The sequence below is a fragment of the Lacerta agilis genome, chromosome 3 (genome assembly GCF_009819535.1).
Source record: "Lacerta agilis isolate rLacAgi1 chromosome 3, rLacAgi1.pri, whole genome shotgun sequence".
Lineage (NCBI taxonomy): Eukaryota > Metazoa > Chordata > Lepidosauria > Squamata > Lacertidae > Lacerta > Lacerta agilis.
The window spans coordinates 54,774,746-54,796,196 of record NC_046314.1 but is presented as its reverse complement, the minus strand read 5'-3'; the positions used below and the strand labels follow the sequence as shown (position 1 = coordinate 54,796,196).

The following is a 21,451-nucleotide window of genomic DNA, read 5'->3' as shown; positions in this document are numbered from 1 at the left end:
AGAGACCAACTAAGTTTGTTATTGGTATGAGCTTTCATGTTCATGCACACTTCTTCAGATACTGAAGAAGTACTGTATCTCTAAGGTGCTACTGGAAGGAATTTTTTTATTTTGTTTCGACTACGGCACACCAACACAGCTATCTACCTGTAACTTAAACATCCTGTCTCTCTCTCTTATTTTTATTTTTTCAGTAAGATTACTTGGCAATGTCCCTCTACATCCCGTGTTTCTGGCAATTTGCAATGCACCAGTTTCTTTCCTTCTTTCAAAATAATCCCTTCTAGACAAAACTTATCCCATAAATTCTCTGCACCAGAGAGGATTGTTGTTGTTTTTCTTTTTATCATTCCATTGAGGGGGAAAATGGTCAGTTTAAGAGTCGATGACACAAACCCATAATTTTTTTTTAAGTTAATGACAGAAATGTGCTGACAATAAAATGGCAATTCTGTTTTCCCACCCCTCCTTAATAAATGTGCCATTAAGCACTGAAGGGCGGGTTGTGCATTCACACCCAAGAAACGTCAGACTTTACTGTAACTGCTGCATTTTTACAACAGGGCAAGATCACACTGCAGCTCTATCATTACAGACCATCCTGGGTGGTTTTAGGGCGAGACAACCAGAGCAATTGCACTATGCCACGTACTACCCAATTTCTTGGGCTCACGTCAGCTGCACGTTGTATTTGGCAAAGCCCAGATAAAGAGAATTGAACCTTGGACCTTTTGCACACAAAGCATGTGTGTGACGGCTGATCTACAGCCCTTTCAAACTTACACGTCTTCCCAGATGTCCTTAATAATGGGCTCATGCAAGCAGCCACCCTGCACAGAATTTCACAGGTCTTAGGCAGAGTAACATTCACTAGCTTGAAAACTGAGGAAGTGGGATGAGTCACACAGTTCTCCACCCCCGCCCTAATTGTGCAAGCCATCTCTGCCACTCTCAAATTAAATGAGGGGTTTGAAAGCTCTCCTTCAAGGACATGGATATTTCTTTCCTCTGAAAATATTTTGTGCCTGGAGCTCCTGGTCGCAGATATAATAAGACAAGGATCTGGTGACATGTGTCACCAACACTTCGGAACCAGAGCGGAAGAAAGCAGGTGCCACTGTGAAGCAGAAATACACCCAGTCATTGGAATATAGAAATATTTGCCAGAAAGAGGGCCTGAATGTGTCATAACGAAAAGAAAGATGAACTGCTGTTGACCTTCAGGGGTTGTTTACAACATGTGCAGGGCCTTAAGAACATCACACTCCAGTTCTTTTGCTAGGCTTGGAATAGACTGAATTAACTTTATGCTTCTGGAATGACAAGGGGAAACAAAATGCAGGAGAAAAACTCCCTCCCTCTCATAATTTTAGAAATCAATGAAGCTGAATGTTGGAAGATTCAGGACAGATAAAAGGAAGGACTCCTTCACACATAACACAGTTAAACTTCAGAATTGGCTCCCACAAGGTGTAACAAAAACCACCGACTTAAAAGAAGGTTAGACAAATTTATAGAAGATAAGGCTGCCAGTGGTTGCCAGTCATTGTGGCTATGATCTACATCCATTCTTGGAAGCAGTATGTCTCTGAATACCAGTTGCAGGGAGACACTAATGAGGTCCTTCACACAAGCTTCCCATAGGCATCTGGCTGGTTACTATGACAACAGGATGCTGGAACAGATGGGCCTTTGGCCTAATCCAGAAGGCCTCTTCTTAGGTACTTAAGGGTTTTACAGTGGGCCAGGGCTAGAATGTTCTTTCCTTTTTTTCTTGTGGCCTTCAGCCCCTTGACTCTATATGCATATTTCTTGTTCCTGATAGCAATGTATGTTCACGACTGCAATATGTAGTGGAACAGTCCAGTAACAGATTTACTTCTTCACCTGCTGTTTGTGAGAAGTAGGCCTTAATGTGGGATCATATTACTATGATAGAACCTGAGAAATTACCATGCACCTCTTTCCTGACATAATTGCATTGTTCTTGTTTTATCAGACTGAATGTGCCAAAATATTTATGAGGAAGTGCATTTGGCCCATTTGCAAATACACCACTTAATACCTTTTGCAGTCTGCCTAAATCCTGGCAGTACCTGGAGAAAGTCATTTTGACAGGTTGGAACTGAGGCAGATTATACCAGAGGGAGTAAACCATTTACTCATAAACCTTTCAGCATATTCCACTGGATTTCCAGTCAACATAGGCAATGTGATTGGGAAATGTGCTCTGCAATGAACTACCACCAGAAGGGAGGGAAAAGAAAGGGCAAAACAATTGCTCACAATTGCACCTTTAGTCACAGATTTTGCATGCACAGCATAACATGATCTACCTAGGGGAGTGAATAAAGTTTGGCTCCAAATCCTTGCCTGAGACAACTTCTGTGAAGTCATTGGGGGTGCTATTTAGGCAACAATGCGGAATACAAAGATGCTGTGTGAGACAAGGTGAGATAGGCTGGGCAAGCAGTAGTATTTGTGAAAAGGAACAGCAACAAGCTGAACCCTGTTGGAAAGGTGCCCTCTATGCTCAGGCTTCGGCCTGTGATGTCATATTGGTGTTCATGAAGCTCCTGTAGGTCTTTCTGGTCTTCCTTCACGTTTTTCCTTTGCCTGGAACTCAGTGGTGGCACAAAACCCGAAGGCCAGGCTTTAATCTCAGAGGTCCCTGGTATTTCTCACAAATGACCAACTGTGGGCCTAAGTCTGATAATAGTCACATTGGTTTTGCTAAGACACTGAACCAAAAGCTTAGGATGACTTTGTATAAATGTGCTCTTATGCTTGGTGCAAGGGGAAGTAGAGCTCATAGCAGAGCTGAATCATAAGCACATACTTTTGAGGCTTAAAACATCCTTCAGACACACTCTTCTGTGCCCCTCAATATGGAATGAAACACACATTTTTAACCTGATGGAAGCAAATGGGTGTTTTTGCACTGCCAAGGACTACATAGAATCATAGAGAATCATAGAATCATAGAGTTGGAAGAGACCACAAGGGCCATCCAGTCCAACCCCCTGCCAAGCAGGAAACGCCATTGAAACATTCCTGACAGATGGCTGTCAAGCCTCTGCTTAAAGACCTCCAAAGAAGGAGACTCCACCACACTCCTTGGCAGCAAATTCCACTGTCAAACAGCTCTTACCGTCAGGAAGACATAGTTGACAGTGGGGCTTGAAACCTAATAGGTTTTTTTTTTGGGGGGGGGGGAGAATAACCATTAAAAAATGAGTCAACAATATAAGTATTTTGAGCCAATCATTTCCTGTGGGTTCCTGAATGCTGAAAAACACCTGCTATAAATGCATTACATTTTTTCCTTAAAATGGCTTTTGACCACCAGAGTGACTACTTTACCTCAGAGCAGATAACAATTTTAAATACAAGAATATATAATATACTGTGACATGCAGATTACAATTATGCTACTAAAACATTGGTTTTCATACTGTGGTTGAGGGAGCTGCAATGCTCAGGGGTGAGCAGGAATCCATGGTAGATGCTGATATGGAAAGTGTTCCATGGTCTGAAGGCAAAGAAGTTTTTCTTTCAAGTTTTCATGCCACTCTGCTGTTTGACCAATGCATTTGTAATGGAAAACAGAAGGAGAAGGTCTGGCGTAAATAATTGCGATGGAAATCAAGTAGGAGAAGATAAACAGCTTCACAGAAGCCAGTGAGACTTCTAATACAAGTACATACCACAGACTTATTGAGATCTTCCTGTAGTCTCTATATTCCTATGAAGTATGTTTTTAAACACTATAGGTCAATGTTTGACTGTGTATGATAGGAGTACATGTTAAAACCAAATTATATAAAATGGCCATGAAGTATGCAGAGGTCACATTGTTTCATGCCTTATGAATCTAAACCAGCTCCTTAAATTGTGCTGATCTGCTCGGCAACAGGCAGCCAGTGGAGACTTGGAATATTGTTCTTCTCTGCTCCAAGTGACCCCTCCACCCACCATGAGGTGGGGTCACTGAATTCCACAGCAGCTGCAGCTGTTGAATAGTCTTCAAAGGCAACCACACAGAGTTCACAGCACACAGGCATTCAGGAAGATTGTTAGGTTTGATTCTCGTTCTCATTTAAAGTTTTCTTTTCTTTGGCAGGGCACTGTGAGTTTGATAATATTTTTCAAACTGCTCTTCTCTATTGGAAGAAAGCTTTTTTAAAACAATAAAAGATTGAGCCACAGCTATTATTTTGAAGGAGGAGAAAATATGTAGATTTTTTTTTAAAAAAAAATGTGGTGGAACGTTGCTATCCTATCTGTCCTTCTGAAAATTCTCCAGGGAAAGAATGCTTCTTAAGAAAGAAAGAAAGAAAGATGACTGCCTTTTAATAAAAGAAATCTAAAACTGGCTATTGTCACAGCTCTAATATTTACACAGGCTGCTCTGGCAAGTTTTAAAAACTGGGCTCCACTATAAAACCTAAAAATGTCCTGGACACAAAGTTGTTTACATATAATATGAGAAGATATAAAGTTACAGGGCTGGGGATTGGAAGAGATTCTAAAACCATCCTCCGTGTGCTGACGTCACATGGAAACCAGCTGTTGGGATGATGCTAAACGGAACCGTTCTTCAGTTTGCAAAAAGTTGCAAAGTTGATCTAATAGAGTTCCAAGAGCTCTCCTGGTTGAGAAGCTGATTATTCTTCCTTTCTTTGATCAATTTCAGTATTTTCAGAACTGGAAGACTTTCACTGCTTTCACTACTACTTCACATTTGGACTGAAATACTACCGAAAGGTTTTTTTCCTCTACAAAAGGTAAGGTTTTTCTCATACTTTAAACCTCATTGTTGTTTTATACTCATTTTTAGACTATGAGAAGTATTTTTTAAATGAGAAGGGGCTATAAGCATTGTGTCCAACGGCTTGTTTTGACATCTGTCTAGTTTTTCCTCTTGATGTGAATGTAGGTCAGTAATCATCTTACTAAGAAATGGATTATTTAAGGAAAGGCTGGGTGCACTTTTTTGATAGAGGGAGTGCTTTTTCATTTAATCATTTGGCTCTTGATTTTCACAGCCTGAGTCTTGTACGTGTGTGTTCAAGTGCACAGAAGCTGGCTGCAGTGATCAAAAGTAACTGTTTTGTAGCATGTACCCAACTATCTGGCACAGCTGAATGGCTGCGTTGCTGATAAATCAAAAGAAGGCTGTCCCGGAGAGCTGACTTGTGCAACCACTTTTGTTCATCTCCGTTAAAACATAACACCTCCTTGGCTGATGTCACCGCCTGTTATTTTTAGCAGCTGCCGTCCGTGCCCCAAAAGGGTATTTATTTCAAACTATTTGGACTTGTATGTGTGTTTGTATGCAGAGAGAGTGGGATAGAAGGAGAATATAATGCTATACGGTTTTGCTTTCTTTTTTTAAAAAAGAAAAACTTGTTTGCTTGACATAGGAAACAACTAGCAATGCAGATGTCATTGATTGTTGGCATACAGTTTACTGCTGTATTGAGCTACTGACCTTGTCTAGGACATGTCAAAAAGGATGGAAGCCCTGCTGTTCCCCAAGGGAAACAAAAGCTGTGTCACACACTGCATGTTAGCTATTTCTTTTTAAAGGAAAAGGCTTCCTATTTACATGGAGAATGAGCTTTGATGTAAATTATCTGCCATGATTCTTCAACCAAGCCTTTTTTATTTTCCCCTGACCATATCGGTACAAATAATACAGGAAAGGGAAATTTAATTCTGCTCTCCCTGGGAAGAAATGATCATCTGAGGAGAATAAGAGATGGAGATAAGGGAAGGTCCCCTAAGGATTTTATCCACCATAATACCAGCTTGAGAATTTGGTACAAAATTAAACAGTGACCCAGTTTTCCATGTGTAAATGTCATGCTTGAGTGTCAGTATCAACGGGAGCAATTAGCAAGAAAATGTGGCATATCCATAAGCAGCAATGGGAGCAAGTGAAGAGAACATAAATGAAAGGCGAGAATATATATAAATGTATATAAAAACGGGGCAGTATCCAACATTGTGTGAGGAGGACTCCCCCTACTCTCCACTGTCCTGCAGTTCCTCAACCCTCCGAAACAGTTTGGAGGGGGGTGCATATGAGGCTGCAGGGGGAGGGAGAGGAAGGAGGAGTTTTGTTGTGCAAGTGGAAGTCTGCTCTGCTAGCAGATGGGCACAGTTGGATATTGCCCAAGATGTTGCTTGGTTGGGCCATCTGGATGTGTTTCACTAAGTTGCCCTTCAAGGACAAATGACCACTTTGCTCAAGCCTTTTGGGCCATTCCATTGTCATGGGTGGGACACTTTGACCATGTTTTTTGGTATTCACACATGTGTAACAATGTAAATATACATAAAAATTAACAACCCAAATTTAAACTATGTTCTTAATAAGATACTGAACATTTTACTAATTTTTTTGTTATTTTTATGGATATTTTTGACAATTTTATTAAATGTTAAAAGTGTTGTCACGGGTGGGACAAAAAAAGGACATGGAGCTTGAGATAAGTTTGATTTATGGAAAAACTCTGTGAGTTGGGAGGTGAATCAATGATAAACTCAGCATTTCTGTTTAAATCAATGTTTATTGGTTACAACTATGCAATCAGGAATTAAGTTTAAGAAATTTAACGATACAAAATTAAGGAAAAAATGCTGTCACGGGTGGGACAATCATCAGAAAACTTTAAACTTGAACAATTCTGTGAAGATTACATGGGTGGACTTTTGAAAAGAAGGTCCATAAACTAAACTTCTTTTGTCTTTAGCTTTTAAAAAAATAGTTAGACTGCACGTTTGGAATCTTCCTCACCAAAGTCCAGCGCTCATCTAGCATTCTTATCAGGCTCATTTTTCATGGAATGGCCCTTCTGGTAATATAATGTGATTAATTTGCAAAATGCTTCACAGCTTTTATTGCTGTTACCTTCACAGTAACCCTGCAAGTAGGGTAACTTTTGTTCCCATTTTACAGAGGAGAAGCTGGAGGTCACAAAGTGACCTGCCACAGAATGAATCTCAACTAGAAGGGGGACTTGGATCTAGGTTTTCTGAGTCCAAGGCAATTCTCTAACAACGGGTCCATCTGACATGTGCTAATCTGCTGAGAGTGCTTGGGGTAAAGCGGGACCTGTCATGGGGCAAAAGTTTGAGTTATGTGACCTCCAGCTCTTTCCAACCATCCCATTCTATGTAACATGTAATGCAATGACTCCCGTGGTGCTCTTCCAGAACTTGATTGCGTTTGGATGGTCTCCAGTGTGGTTTCAGAAATGTAGTTTGGTGGGAAACAGATTGTACACTGCAAGGATTGCTTTAAGCAACCAAGTAATAATTGCAGAAATGCTTTGTGCGCCTTTGTTTTAAATCTACTGAGCTTCGCAGCAAAAGCATGCATTGCAAGAGCGCAATCAATACACATTAAGGTGAAATGCGTTATATTTGTGCTTGTCCTGTAATGCATCAATATCTTAATGCTTCTCAAGATCATTGCTTTTTCTACATTGCCTTATTTTATTGCTTTGCACGGGAACCTGCAGATTGACCAGTCTTCATACAGCTGAAGTCAAAGTAATAAAAGTCTTGTAATTCATCTGAAGTGTGTTTGAATAAGTCTGCTCAGCACCCCTCCAAATACCGTGCAGCTTCATTTTGTTAGAAAATCAAACCTAGCGATTTTACATTATTGTAAACTTTTAAAAATATTGAAATGGCTGCACAAGCTCTATTTCAAATGACATTTAGACTGCAAACGAGCTTTCAGGGCAGTGGAAACTTTATGTAAGAATTTGTTTTTGAGCAACAGTCATTGCAGCCCCTGGCAGTCAGCTAGAACTTTGGCCTAAGGAATCGTGGAAGGTTTATCTGCTGACTGTTTCCTAGTTGAAGCCAAGGCCTTTGCTTAAACAATCAGTCCCTCTTGGCCGCTCCTCATTTTTTTTATTAAGAATATTATGTTGTATTTGAACAGCTCAGTTACCGGCAGTGACCCTCATTTGTAATAAAGCTGCCCTGATTTTTTTTTTTCTGGCAGGTATAAACACAAAAGAATTTACTGGATCCAGAGTCAGCTTTGGAAAGTGAAGCAAACAGAGGAGAAAAGAACGAGCTCTTTGGAGCTCCAGAGTCCTGTGAAATGTCTGAGTGAGATCCAGGAAAAGAAGGGCTTAAATGTTTCATCACGCAGGTGAGAGGCACTCAGTAGCATACATATGATTTTGAAGAGGAATGATAAGGAATTTGTCATCCCTTCTCAGGCTGCAAACACATACTTGTCTATGGCCACTTCCCTTCCCCAAGAAATATATTATTTATTTATTTATTTATTTATTTATTTATTTATTTATTGGTTTCATTTATAGATCGCTCATCATGATGACGTAACCCCTGGGCAGTTTCCAACTTATATGAAATATGAAACTAAGATGCAGGCAGCAAAACACCAGTCAAAAATATACTTATTTGTCACTGAGGTAGCAAGCCCGTGTCTAGGTTGTGTTGCTTAGGAATATAAGGAGAACACAAGGGTCATCTAGTCCAACCCCCTGCAATGCAGAAATCTCAGGAGGGCAAAGGAGGCCATCACCTATCCCTTTTGAAGTGACAGATGTTTCCTTCTGATATCTCTAGACAGCAGCAGAGGAAGCTGCTCAGGCTCCTGGGGTGGTGTGCCCAGGGGCGGGGCACACTGTGAGGCCTCTGGAGTCTTCCTGCCTCCTCCCACTCAGCTGCCCTACAGCTGGGGGGGAGGCAGCGAGTGGACTGTTTGGGCAGCACGGAGCCTGCATGAGCCCAAGCCACTGTGTCTCTCCCAGGAGAGACGCATGGCTTGGGCACGTTGCAGGCCCTGCGGTGAGTGCCACCCGGCATTTTGTCACCCCCTTCAGTGGTGACATCCGGGGCGGCCCGCATGCACCGCACCCCATTCCTCCGCCCCTGGCTCTAGATACTGTTTGTGGCTGCCAAGTCTTCAGGGGGGTGAGAGAATTTCCCTAAGCAACTTCCTTTACTTCTTGGCATGTACAGCGAAGGACACAAGGGGTGGGTTGAAAGGGGTGCTGTGCTCCCTAAGCCCCAAACCACATTGTGAAAAGAACTCAATCTCATTTATGATTTGCACACATAGAGAGTCTGCTCAGAAGGGCTACAGAATGCACATCTGAAGAAGTGTGCATGCACATGAAAGCTCATACCAATAACAAACTTAGTTGGTCTCTAAGGTGCTACTGGAAGGATTTTTTTTTGTTTTTTTCGACTACGGCAGACCAACATGGCTACCTACCTGTAACTAGAATGCACATAGGCCATGCAGGGTCAGTGGCTGTCATCCCAAACCTATAAATCTGTTGTAAAACAAACCATGTTGCATGAGCAGGGCTTTGGTGAACCGTCATTCAAAGAAATGTAGGGAGGAATTCAATGCAGCGCTGTGGCAATTGTTCTGCCAGCGCACGCATTTTACCTTGGCAGGCAAAACATTTTCCCTGTGCGTTTGTTCTGGGGGTTCCCCCCCTTCCAAGAGCCAATTGGGGAGGGCACAGGAGAAGAAGAGTGGGAGAAGCGCTTTTGTGCTATCACAAATTATTGTGTGGGATTCTGTTAGTGGACTTGTTAATTGAATCCAGCTTATAAAATAGTTTTTGTATTTGGGGGCAGGGACAACAGAAATAAACAGTAGCATTTTTTTAGCCCCCATAAGGAAGGCCTAAAACCTTACTATGGTCATCCTTTCTCCAGCCTTGACAATGTTGGTTTGAATTCAGAAAATAAAATCATAGTATGATTCTAAGCATGAAGATCATCCTTATTGTGGGATGGAGATAGGTAGACTACAGGGAAGCAGTAGACCACTGAACAATAATCACCTAGTGACTGTTGGTTGCTGGGATCCTGCAAGCTATCTCTTATATTCTTAAGCAGTAATGAATACTCAAAAACACTTAAGACGGATGAGCTCTGCACAGTTAATATATGTGGTTGACTGTGGGGATTCTTGTGAAGCAAAAGTATAGATTCTGCAAGACTGAAGTCAGCCTACCACTGTTGTATAGATCGCCCCTCAGTGTGTGTCTCTGTGTGTATTTCTTTATTGGGAAAAGCAGGTGGAGAGATTGACTGCATCAGTTCCAAATCATCTTCATTAGCAAACTTACTATCTTTAGACTCTTGGCTGCCTTGTCAACAGAGTGTGAGATAGTAGGACATGGACTATGTCTTGGTCATTCCAGGCCTAGCAAGATTGGAAGGTTTTGGTTTCCACTGCCAGGTACCAGGGAGAACAGAGGTTGCTCAGCATTACCTTGAAACACTGAGTATCACAGTCCTGGACAGCTGCTCACATTTGAATGTGAAAAATATGCTTAAAAGATAAAGACAAAGAAACTACTTTTCCAAATACAACATTGCAAATGCAAAAAAAGTAATATAATACTTAAACAATTCAATCAATTGTGCTTGTGTTCTGATAGACCAAATGCTTCATTTTATGACATTGCTAATCTATAGACATCTATTTCTGTCTGGATTATTTTTCTTCCAACATAATGTATGTTTTCCATAAAGTTAATCAGAGTCATTCATAAAGTTAATCAGAGCTTTAGTGCTGAACCATGTCTTAATAATAGTAAGTAGTTTGCCCATCATAACATTCCATATCTTTCTGCACCATGCTTCTACGATAAGCATTTTTGCACCTGCTAAGAAATTACCTACCAAGATGCTGTGCATGTTTTTAATTAAATTGTGCAAATCATGTAAATGCTCTGCCTGGCATATATAGATTATGCAGCTCCTGTTTCATCTTTGAAACATATTCCGAGAACCTTGTACGGTTTTGCAAAACCCCTGGAAATATTTAAAAAATCAACATGTTCAGCATTGCATTTTTAGTAGTCTTGTGAATATAAAATACCACTGGAGTAAAATAAAAAGGCAGTTCCTGCATATGTTGAGATTACAGGAGCTGTCATGCTCTTTCTCCACAGATTTCGAATTTCCTCTATTTCCATTTTGCCAGAGATTAAGAGCAGAATCCAAACCCATACCCACCCTTCCTGCCAGCTGCCATGGTGGATGATCAAGCCCAGTTCTTGCAGCAGTCCAATTCCATCATGTGATGGCAGTGAGATTGGCTTGGAATCCAGTGGATCCCAGGCCAGCAGAGTCCTCCCCTTGGAAGGCCCTCTTTCAGAGCTTTCCTCTGGACTTCACTGGTGAAAAATCCACCCGTGTATTGCTTGTTCAGCAGGAGGCCAGCTCAGGCAGGACAACTGAGCAGATTGCCCTGTTGCTACATTGTGTGTATTTTAAAGCAAGAGGTATAGAATTATACTCTGCAACCAACCTTTAATGCAGATTGTTTGATTTCCCTGTTTCTTTGCTCTTCTCCTTTGCGCTTGACCCAAAAGCTGGAGCCAGAGGCAAGTAAGGCTTGCCGTTCCATAACTCCCACACATTCCAGGAAAGCCTTAGAAGAGAAAAGAGGTGCACGGACATTTCTCTGTTTGGCCACTGCAGCTATGGACCTACGGACACAACTGGAGAGCACAACTGAGAGGAACTGGAATAAAGAGAAGATGGAGCTTCTGGAGCGCTTTGACAATGAAAGGAAGGAGTGGGAATGCCAGTGGAAGGTCATGCAGAAGAAAATAGAAGAGGTATTTTTTTTATTCTTTTTCATATCAGCAATTAACATGATGATACTGTCTTAAGCAAAGTCCCCAAAACTTAAAAAGATGGTTTCACCAAAGAATCCATAGGGTTGGAAAGAATCAGCCATTGTGTCTATCCCCCCGTTCAGAAGCAGGGGTGGTGGTGGTGATTTCTTCAGGCGCCACTTATTGTATAAACATTGAAGCATGATGCCTTTTGGGACATTGCTGTGGAAACCCTGCTAATGTTAACATGATAAGGATGACAGAAAGGGTGTTGGAAGAATTTGCACTGTGCTTTTAAAACTAAAGGGGTCATGAGCATACCCTTGTATTATGGAACAGCAATCCATGCAAAAAAGATACCACGTAGCAAGCTGTGGCCCTGCAAGTGCTGTTGGACTACAATTTCCATCATGCCTAGTCATGAAGTCCAACACACTCTGGGGTGCCACAGACTGCCCACCCCAAATCTAGGTGTGCCTTTTTGGACATTGCTTTCTGAGATTAACGTTGAGCAATCTTGTTTATTAGCATGTAAATGTCTTGAATGTCTTGAATTTGGAATCCAGGGACACGAGAGCAGGACACATTTATTCTGGCTCAGCCCTGCTATATTTATTGATGGCATTCAGTAGCAAGAGAGTACAATAAACAACATACCACAGGCTAGACACAAACTGTATTTATACACCCTTCACTCATTCGTTCTCTGCCAGTCTTCGCACAGTTCTAACCCATGGGACGAGTTTAGTATAATTATTGCTGATGCTCCCTTGAGTTGCCATTTTAGCAGTGTATTTTGTTTATTCCTGCTGGTGATTCTGTATCTGTTTTGTTGGTTTTCCACCATGTGTCTGCATTGATTCATCTGCCTGGTGGTTTGCAGCTGAGGTGGCTGATACACCCCACTGGATCTCTGCCATTTTGTGCCTTAAGAGTGAAGTGTAGCTGTTTAACAAGCTCCCTGACCTCTTAGCCGTATTCCTTGATGATGCCACTGCTTTGCCCATCAGATCTTTCATTTGTACATGGAAGAGCATCACCATTCCGTATTATAGTTGCTACCTTGCTAAATCTGTAAACTGATTTGAGATGAAAAGGTAGAATTTGAAGAGGGAGGTGAGAAGGATATCTGTCAGTCACTGCAGAGGCAAAATGCAGAAGAGCCACCAGTTGTTATATCTGTCTGTTCCCCTTGGAAAGGAAGCCTAACAGGCTGTTGTGCAATCTGTGCCTATGGTGGTAGAGGTCACAGTTGAACTCATGCCTCCCATAGCAATTGGTCAGGAATCCTTGGGGATACTGCTTCCAATACTGAGAACTAATGGAAGAGCAGCTAGAACCCTGCTGGATCAAGCCAAAGACCCATCTATTATTATATTATTTATTAAATTTATATACCACCTTTCATCCAAGGATCACTGGTCAGTTTACAATATAAAAACACAAAACTACATAGCATAGTAACAAACTAAAACAATAACCTCACACAGACACAGTCGAGTCCTGTGCTCACAGTGGTTAACCTGGTGCCAAATGGAAGCCCCAAACAGGATCTGAGTGGCTCTTCTGCTCTGCTTCTCATATCCTATGCCTTCTCTACATAGTCTTGTACCAATTATCATGTCCTATTGTGGTGCACCGTGTCTTCAGTTTGGTTTTGATGTCCAAGAGTTGACCCAGCTGGGAGATGCTTCATTTTAGAGTTGGTGTGGTACAATGGAAATCTTTTCAGACCTTGTTCCAGTATGCAACAGCCACACACTCATGTGCTTTATGTTTGAAACTGACACCATTTTTGGAAATTGCAGTACTTTCTTGTGAAAACAAATGATGCTGTAGCAAAAAAGAAAAAGAAAAAAAAGTTCCAGATATTCCAGCCCACCAAGGAGTCCAGACTTTGGAATCTGATGGCATAAGCTCAACATGAAAACAGATATCATCCTTTGTTCATCAAGCTGGTAAGATCACTGTGGTCTAATAGGAGGCTTTTTGTTTCCTTTCCAGCTTTACCAGGAGGTAAAATTAAGGCGTGAGAGCAATATGAATGTCTCTGAGACTAAGAGCATTCATAGCAAGGCACATCCACAGCCCATACATTCCCCCTCTTCAGTATGGAGTGACACACCAGGACTGAACTCTTGTTCAGCAGACAAAGAGAGTTTGCTCGGCAAGGCAGAAAAGGAGAGCAAGGATGCGAAAAACAAGGGAAGAAACCATGCTTTTGCAAATGATTCTCTGGCCTTTGAGAGTTACAGGGAATCTGAAGATTGCCCAGGCTTGAAAACAACCAAGAATTACACACAGGATCTCAATATTGTGAGTAAACCAGTAATGGGTGTTTCACTTAGGGAAAGTGACGGTAGCTCAGGCTTCAACCTCTAACATGTCAACACATTTTTATAAGTGGTTGTTTAATGGATGGACTTAATGTGTTCAGCTCATCTGAGTCTATTCTGAGTCCACTGGAAGGTGACAAGATCAGATCAGCCTGTCCTGAGCTGAACTGAATATGTGAGAAAACATGCTAACTACAGATCTAAGAAAATTAATGTCACGCTGCCCTCTGCCCCCAAAATATATCTCCTGGGTGCTGAGGATTCCGGAACTTGTCAGTCAAGCCATGCAGACTCTTCTGTTTGCTGTTTTTTGTTTAAAATATTTGATAGCATAGCTTTTTTGCTGTAGTTTGTGGTCTGGTTTAGACATAACACTGATTCGCTGTGAAATGTTACTTGTAAGTGGGAAGTCAACCTCAAAAATAAGTGCCCTCTGCAATTCCTTCTTTCCCAAGTGGTACACTTTCTCCCAGTTAATCCTTTTCTTGGTTTGCCATTACATATCAATTTAAGTCACGTCTGTATCTTCTGTGATGTGCCCCTTCTTTAATTACCCCTGAAATGGAAAACGTATGCTATACCTGTGTTTACAAAGACTCAGCCGTGACAATCCCTGAAACTAGATGGAGATGTTGTGAAGATATATTTTTGTTTAATTCCATATATAGCTGTTTAGGGGCCCTCACCCTGATTTTTTGAATTTGAGTTTAGTTTAGTTTGGTTTATATCTTCACAACATCTCCATCTCGTTTCAGGGATTGTCAAGGCTGAGTCTTTGTACTTTTGTCCTTTGATAGCTGTGTTTACAGCTGTTCTAGAAATTTAATAAGAACCTGATCACACTAAAAGGTTGCTATTTGCATTTATAGGCTCTTAAAGAACTTGCCAAAGTAAGCGAAGACTTGTGCAGCTACCAAGAGGAAATCCACAAGAAGTCCAACCACAAAAGGTATCACTACATTAGATGTTCTTACTTGGGTACATTGGAGACATAGGGCCACATACAAACAACTGGGAAACATTGAATGTGAGCTAGAGAAATGTTCACAATACTTTAGTCTTTAATCAGGGGGTGGAGACTCTGTGGCCCTCCAAATGTTGGACTCCAGCTCCCATCAGCCCCAGCCAGCATGGTCAAGGATGATGGGACCTGTAGTTCAGCCACATCTGGGCAGGGAAGGCACAGGTCCCCCCATCATTACTTTAAGTGTCCTTGGAGAGAGAGGGGGGGGGAGAGAAATAAAAATTTCTAGCCCCTTCTACTTGTAATAAAATTGCTTTACCTTAAATCCAGTTCAAAGCTATGCCCACATCACATATTAGATCTGGTTGTGAAAGAAACAGCAGCCTGAGGCTCCTGATAAAACCCTCCCCTCATTTGAGGCAGCTGAGCAATGAAACCACACTTTAATCTTTTCAAGGGATTCGCTCCCAAAAGTTCTTCCTCCGGCATTAAAAATGTTATAAAAAGAATGGCATGCTTTATAGGCTGTCCCCCAGCTTTAGTTGCCTGTGGAGCCCAAAGGTGAAAGACACATTGATCTTATCTCTTTCCCACTGAGGCAGCAAAAGTTAGTCACACTTGAGTGCCTTGGATAGCTGTGACTAACCTAAGTTCTTGACTGGGCACAGGATTTGATTCACAGGGAAGTAGGAAGTGCTTCTGTAATCCAGCAAATGTTGTTGCTATCTGATTAAAGTTCCTTTTCTCTCCAAGGAATGGCTTGCCAAAAATATATACAAGCATCGCTCAGGTTAGCCAGTTCTTCTGGGGGATGCTGGTGGGCCCCCAATATAGTTCTCTTAAGGAATCAAAGATGAGATTACAAGAACCTTGGGCAATGATGTGTTTTGTTATGTTGTGCTGCTGATTCGGTACCCTGGCGCGTTGGAAAGAAAGAGATTTCAAGATATTTGCTGTGTAGAATTATCACACTCCTCATGGGCTTCATAAAGGTGTGGGCCTATTGATATAGGTAGGTAGGTAGGTAGGTAAACAAACAAACAAACAAAAACATGGACTGAGTCCCCACTTCAAGTTCTACATTGACATTCTGAAACTGTTGCCGGACTGATTTGTGTAATGGAGAGAAAAGTTAAATCACTGCTGATTAACATAAAATGTTTTTTCTTATGTATGCAGAAAGAAGTTGTTTCCTTTCCTGGGAGAATCTGCCGAAACTGAAAACACACTGATCACACAAGAGATGAACCATGTGCGTAACCATGACCCACAAACAGTTTCAATTGCATTTGATACAGAAGAGCAAAACAACAAGAAGAACTTGATGGGCATTAGCAGGTGTTCAAAGGAGATGCCATCGAGCGCTCTTGCTGGAGTTGAGAAAGCAGGCTTTTATCCCTGGCAGAAAAGAGAAGCCCCTCCTGTTCCTCCAAGAAGCACTTCCCGGCACTTGGCCAGCTCTCTCGCACAGGTTTCTGAAGCATTAGCAAAAGAAACAGGGCACAAAAGCAGTTGTGAGACCCAGGAGGACCAGGAAGGAAGTGCATTGACTCGCCTGCCTTTTGCAAAGCAATGTGATGCTCAAATGCCACTGACAAATGAATGGAAATCTGTTAGTGGGCCTGCTATGGCTACCACAGTACCCACTGAGAAAAGGGACCAGTCCCTTGAATGCAAGGTGCCTGCAGGGTTTTCTCACAACACTTGGTCTCATGATGCAAGTAAGGTTGGGAATAGTCCTAAAAAGGACTCTGCCTTACATTCTGTCCAGAAGAGCTGTTCTGACGGAAATATGGTGCCCCAGAAACAACAGCATCCTATATCGCAAAGCAGTGTGCATTATAGCAGTGACTTATATGCCCCTGTGTGCAACACCCTGGGTGATTCTGGCTATGGAACTGGAAAGACTCAACGAAATGAAACACTGGAGGCAAAAATTGACGAGTTCAACAGAACTGTGTTTCACACAGATAAAGGCCACAAGTGTATGGAACGGAACCCAATGATGCCAGTGCTGTCTGGAGACCCCAAACCCCGCCCCATAGTTCAGAACAGTGTGACCAGCAGGGCGCAAAAGGAAGAGCCAGCCTGTGTTCTGAATCCCAGGCTCTCTTCAAGAATGGATGAGAAAGCCTGCAAGCCCAGCAAAAATGCCAAAGCCACAGGGCAGCAGAGGCAGCTCAATGGACTCCTAAGTGGTTACCAGCATATGCTCCATGAACATGACTGGAAGCCAAGCAATTTGTCTGGCCGCCCGCGATCCGCAGACTCAAGATCCAACTATGGGGTTGTCGAAAAGCTTCTGAAGAACTATGAAAAGTCAACCACTGCATGGAACTCAAAGCTCCACAAAGAGCGCTGGCTGCCGCCCAGTTCGGAATTGGCGGGTGGCAGCTGCGAGAAATTGGGCCACTATTTTGAAATGCTCCAGACAGATCAAGGGAAGCAGGAGCAGCTGAAGAATTCAACCCGGCACATTGGGCTTTATGCCAAGCATGGCAAAGAGAAGCAGAAATTTCCCGAGGTATGCCTTTAAAATGAAAGTTGACCCATTTGTCACATTTTGACCTTACCTTTCCTCAAAGAAGCTTGAGGCAGCACATGTTGTCCAATATGGCCTTTCTTAGTCCCTGGGTCTCTTGCACCCACACAACAGTGCTGTGAGGTAGGCTAGCCTGAGGGAGTGACTGGCCCAAGTCACTTAGTAAGCTTCAGAGCTGAGCGGGATGGGTGGGTTGGTTCCTTAACAAATCAAATATCGGATGCAACATAGACAGCTCTCTCAGTGTTCCATTTGCATTTTACCCCATCTGTTATAGGAGAAATTTTAGACAGAGTTCTCAAGGATGATTTATTACGATTCCCAATCTGACGCTGCCAGTTGCTGCATGCTCAGTCCGTTGTGGAGCAGACTCTGTGAATTAGGAACAATTGTCTGCAGAGTGGGTTTTCCATCTGCTCATTGGAACCCTAACCCATAAGACATCACAGGATTAGTGCAAGGATATGATAATAACTCATTGATGTAAAAGGATTCAAAAGGCATGAAAAATAGTAGAAAATAAATGTACAAGCAAGATGGATTGGCATTCATCATCTAATCAAATGTCTTTAAATATTTCATGTTGAAAGCCAGAAATCATCACTGGCTGGAATAAGGTTGCATTGATTGTAAAGTTCCTGTAAAAATAGTCCTAAAATTGGCCAAAGCAGGGGAGAATATATGTTTCATGCAACCCACAGATTGTTCATTTTCATCCCTGTTGCTGATATTCCATTGATTTTACTGGAACCATGCTAACATTTCATTTTATCATTCATTACTTGCCTTCCTTAAAATATTTATAGGCTGCCCTTCTGAGCAAAACACCTCCAGGGTCTACAGACCTTGATGCACATAGAGAGAACAAAGAGGAGAAGCTTGCCATGTTCCTTTAAGAGTCTGCCTTTGTTTTAATAATTCTTCCACTTCCGAGGCAGCAAGAAAATATTTTAACCATTCATTTTGTAACAGCAGTTAGATAACACGGTCCTGGTAAAGGAGAAGTAATTTTATTATGCTGTTACCAGTTCCTTGCCATCAGTTTCCTTTTGAGCCATGTCATTAGGCTTCTGGGAATACAATACAATACAGAAGCAATTTTGCTATTTTATCCCAAGAACCAGGAAATGAAAAAGATTGATAATGGAAGCAACAGCATCATCCTGTGAAGGCATCCTCCTGGGACATTGCTGCACTTATCAGGATGGGGGTGGTGGGAGGCTAGATGGTGAGACTGGGGAGTCTTTGGCACAATGGTGACACCTTATCCCTGTTTCAATTAGCACAGTGGTTCATGATGGATAACTCAATCAGTACAGGGTCATGGGTTTGAGCCCCACATTGGTCAAAAGATTCCTGCATTGCAGGGTGGTTTTTACTAGATGACCGTCTGGACCCTTCCAGCTCTACAATTCTATAAGTGCTATTGCCACTGAAGTGGGGCGCCACTGCTTCTGCCTGCCCCTGCCCCCACCAGCTGCTACTGAGCAGATATCCACATTCGCCATAGGAAGAAGGCAAAGAGTAGGGCAGAAACAAGACATTACATGCAAATATATGTAATGGTAGCCCAGCTGTCCTTTTTTAGCTTGGAAAGTTGCTTGAAAGATGGGGTGCTTAGGGGTGGAGAAGCAACTTTTCCTCTGAGTCGGGAAAATATTGAGCACATCCCTCCCTACTTTCCCACTCCAAAAGTCCTTTCTTGAAACAGCTTTTCAAATTAAAAAAGGGGGAATTGTAAGGAGTGTACTCCTGTGGAAGAGCTGTAGCAGTTGTTGGAAACCACAGGCAGGCAGAATGATCTTGTGGCTGCAGGTTTTTCACAGTCATCTGGTTGACCTCTGTTGGCATGATCCAGCAGATTCTTCTTCCATTCTTATGTTCTCAGAGCAACTGCTTTGCATGGCGAAAGCTCCATGTTTAACCCCTGGCATCTCCAGGCAGGGCAACTGCCAGTCATGGTAGACAATACTGAGGTAGATGGTCTAATAGTATGAGGCAGCTTCCTATGCTCCTGTCTACTTCAGAGCATTCCTAGACATGCTCACAGCACTGACCATGGCCTGAAGCCTGAGCCATTACTGTATGATTTCCCAAGAGTCATATATTCACACCCACCATGATAAGTTAGGGAAAGGTGGTGGCAGAGAAACATTTCAGAGAGTCTTCTGGGCTCTGTCATGCTCTGAAAGGCATCATTGGGAGTGCAATGGTCCCCAGAGGCCCTACTGATTCAAAATGAACACAACATTGGGTTACTTTCAGATAAGTCACCAGACGTGCTCCAAAGTCATCACAATTTCATTTGTGACTGCTGAATAGGAAGTTGGGTGCAGAGTCTACCCACGCATAATTCTGTGCCTAGCCACAGCTGGCCCTGCAAAACAGTGGGCATTTGGTTGCATCACACAGTCAGTTTCCCATCAACATGCAATAAGCTTTGTAAAACCTGACTGTATGCTGAGAGCTGTGAGTGGCATCAGGGATGGAGCCACCACACAACCAGCTCACTCCGCAACCTGCTTGACTTCATCTAGCTTTGGCCATGTGCAGAGAGGGGGTTGTGTGTTTTAGCTCTCATTTAGAGTCCCCCATGCATATTTTGTGTCTTACTAGCATGCCACATATTTCTTTGACACATGCAGGAGTTCCTCTGTCCTTGCATCTTTGCATTACTATGTAATGGTAAACAACACATTTTCTGGACCTTTTAATAACCAGCAGCCACCTGTTGTAAGGCTAGTCATTCTCTTTAAATTCCATGAATGCTTTTTGAGGGGTTTTGTTCTGACTTTGTTACCCAAGCAGCCACATTTGTATTTGTAGGTGTCTGCGCCAGCTAAGCAGTCAAATGCGAAAGGCTTCTCTCGGCCGGCTCGGCCAGCAAACAGGCGTTTGCCGTCCAGGTGGGCCTCCAGGTCGCCATCAGCCCCACCAGCTGTGAGAAGATCTGCCTTGAACGAACTTTCTTGAACTTGTGTTGCTGGATCTCAGTGGTTTTAAATTCAAGAATGGATCCGGTGCTGTTATGAAATCTCCATATGGACTCTCTTTTCCACGTTCCTGACCGCAACCAGATCTGTGTAATTGTATATTGGTCAACAGTGACCTTGCCCTTGGACTTGTTGGAGGCACTGTTTCAATTCTTAGACCATCCTTCCACAGTCTTCAGTGTTTTTATCAACTAGATAACAATGCCCCTTCCTCATGTGTATATATAATTTTATAATTCGCAGCCATTTTTTTTTCCTTTGAATGACATAAGCCAATAGTTATCTCCTCAATCTTTTTTTTAAAAGAAATTACATAATGTATAATCCTGTATATTCTGACTTTTCCCACAAAGAGCAGGAAGAAATGCTGTATGCATGATCATGTGTTTGTAGGTGCATGTGTTGAAATAGGAAGCATAACTGTATTTAGGTGAGAGAAACTCAGTTCTAGTGCTGATACTGAAATTATAACATTCGTTTATATACTTGCATATACACATAAAAAAAGTTTCTGTTTTATTTTGAAAGTTCAGCATAAAGCCCTGGCAATAATAACATTTCGTATATCTTTTACAGGTTCCACAGGTCTAGTATTTGATATACAAAAACTAGGAAATGCATTTTTGGGGGGTAATTGTAGTCAAAAGGCATTTTATGGTATGTACCAGGAGCAGTGAATTGGGTCGTCATTAATGCTTATTTAAACTTCACTTCTTTAAACTTTACTATGCTAGGCATATGTTTCAGAATTAAAAACCTAGTATTTACATTTACATTAGGCCTTTATCAGTGCACAGACATTCCGAAAAAATAATGCTTGTGTTTGCCATGTGCTATAACATGACTCAGAGACTGGGTTCTAATAGATTTGTTCAACCAGCCATGTGTGTTGAACAGAGGAGAAAGATTGAGATGGATATCCAGACAACAGCTGCACTTACACCATCAAATCCTGACTTTATAAAACC

The 21,451-nt window shown here is 42.1% G+C and overlaps 1 protein-coding gene across 2 annotated transcripts; it reads left to right on the top strand.

The window, feature by feature from the left end:
* The first annotated feature begins 4,327 nt into the window (after positions 1–4,327).
* KIAA0408 (KIAA0408 ortholog) lies at positions 4,328–21,002 on the top strand. Of its 2 annotated transcripts, none has more exons than XM_033143748.1 (7): positions 4,328–4,787; positions 8,027–8,179; positions 11,400–11,648; positions 13,653–13,964; positions 14,854–14,933; positions 16,128–17,472; positions 20,317–21,002. In XM_033143748.1, exons 3-7 carry the CDS (start codon positions 11,511–11,513, stop codon positions 20,461–20,463), a joined length of 2,022 nt encoding a protein of 673 aa, XP_032999639.1. In that variant the 5' UTR covers positions 4,328–4,787; positions 8,027–8,179; positions 11,400–11,510; the 3' UTR covers positions 20,464–21,002. The 2 variants fall into 2 exon arrangements, with proteins under 2 accessions (XP_032999639.1, XP_032999640.1); XM_033143749.1 differs by lacking the exon at positions 4,328–4,787 and adding an exon at positions 6,996–7,111.
* The last annotated feature ends 449 nt before the right edge of the window (positions 21,003–21,451 follow it).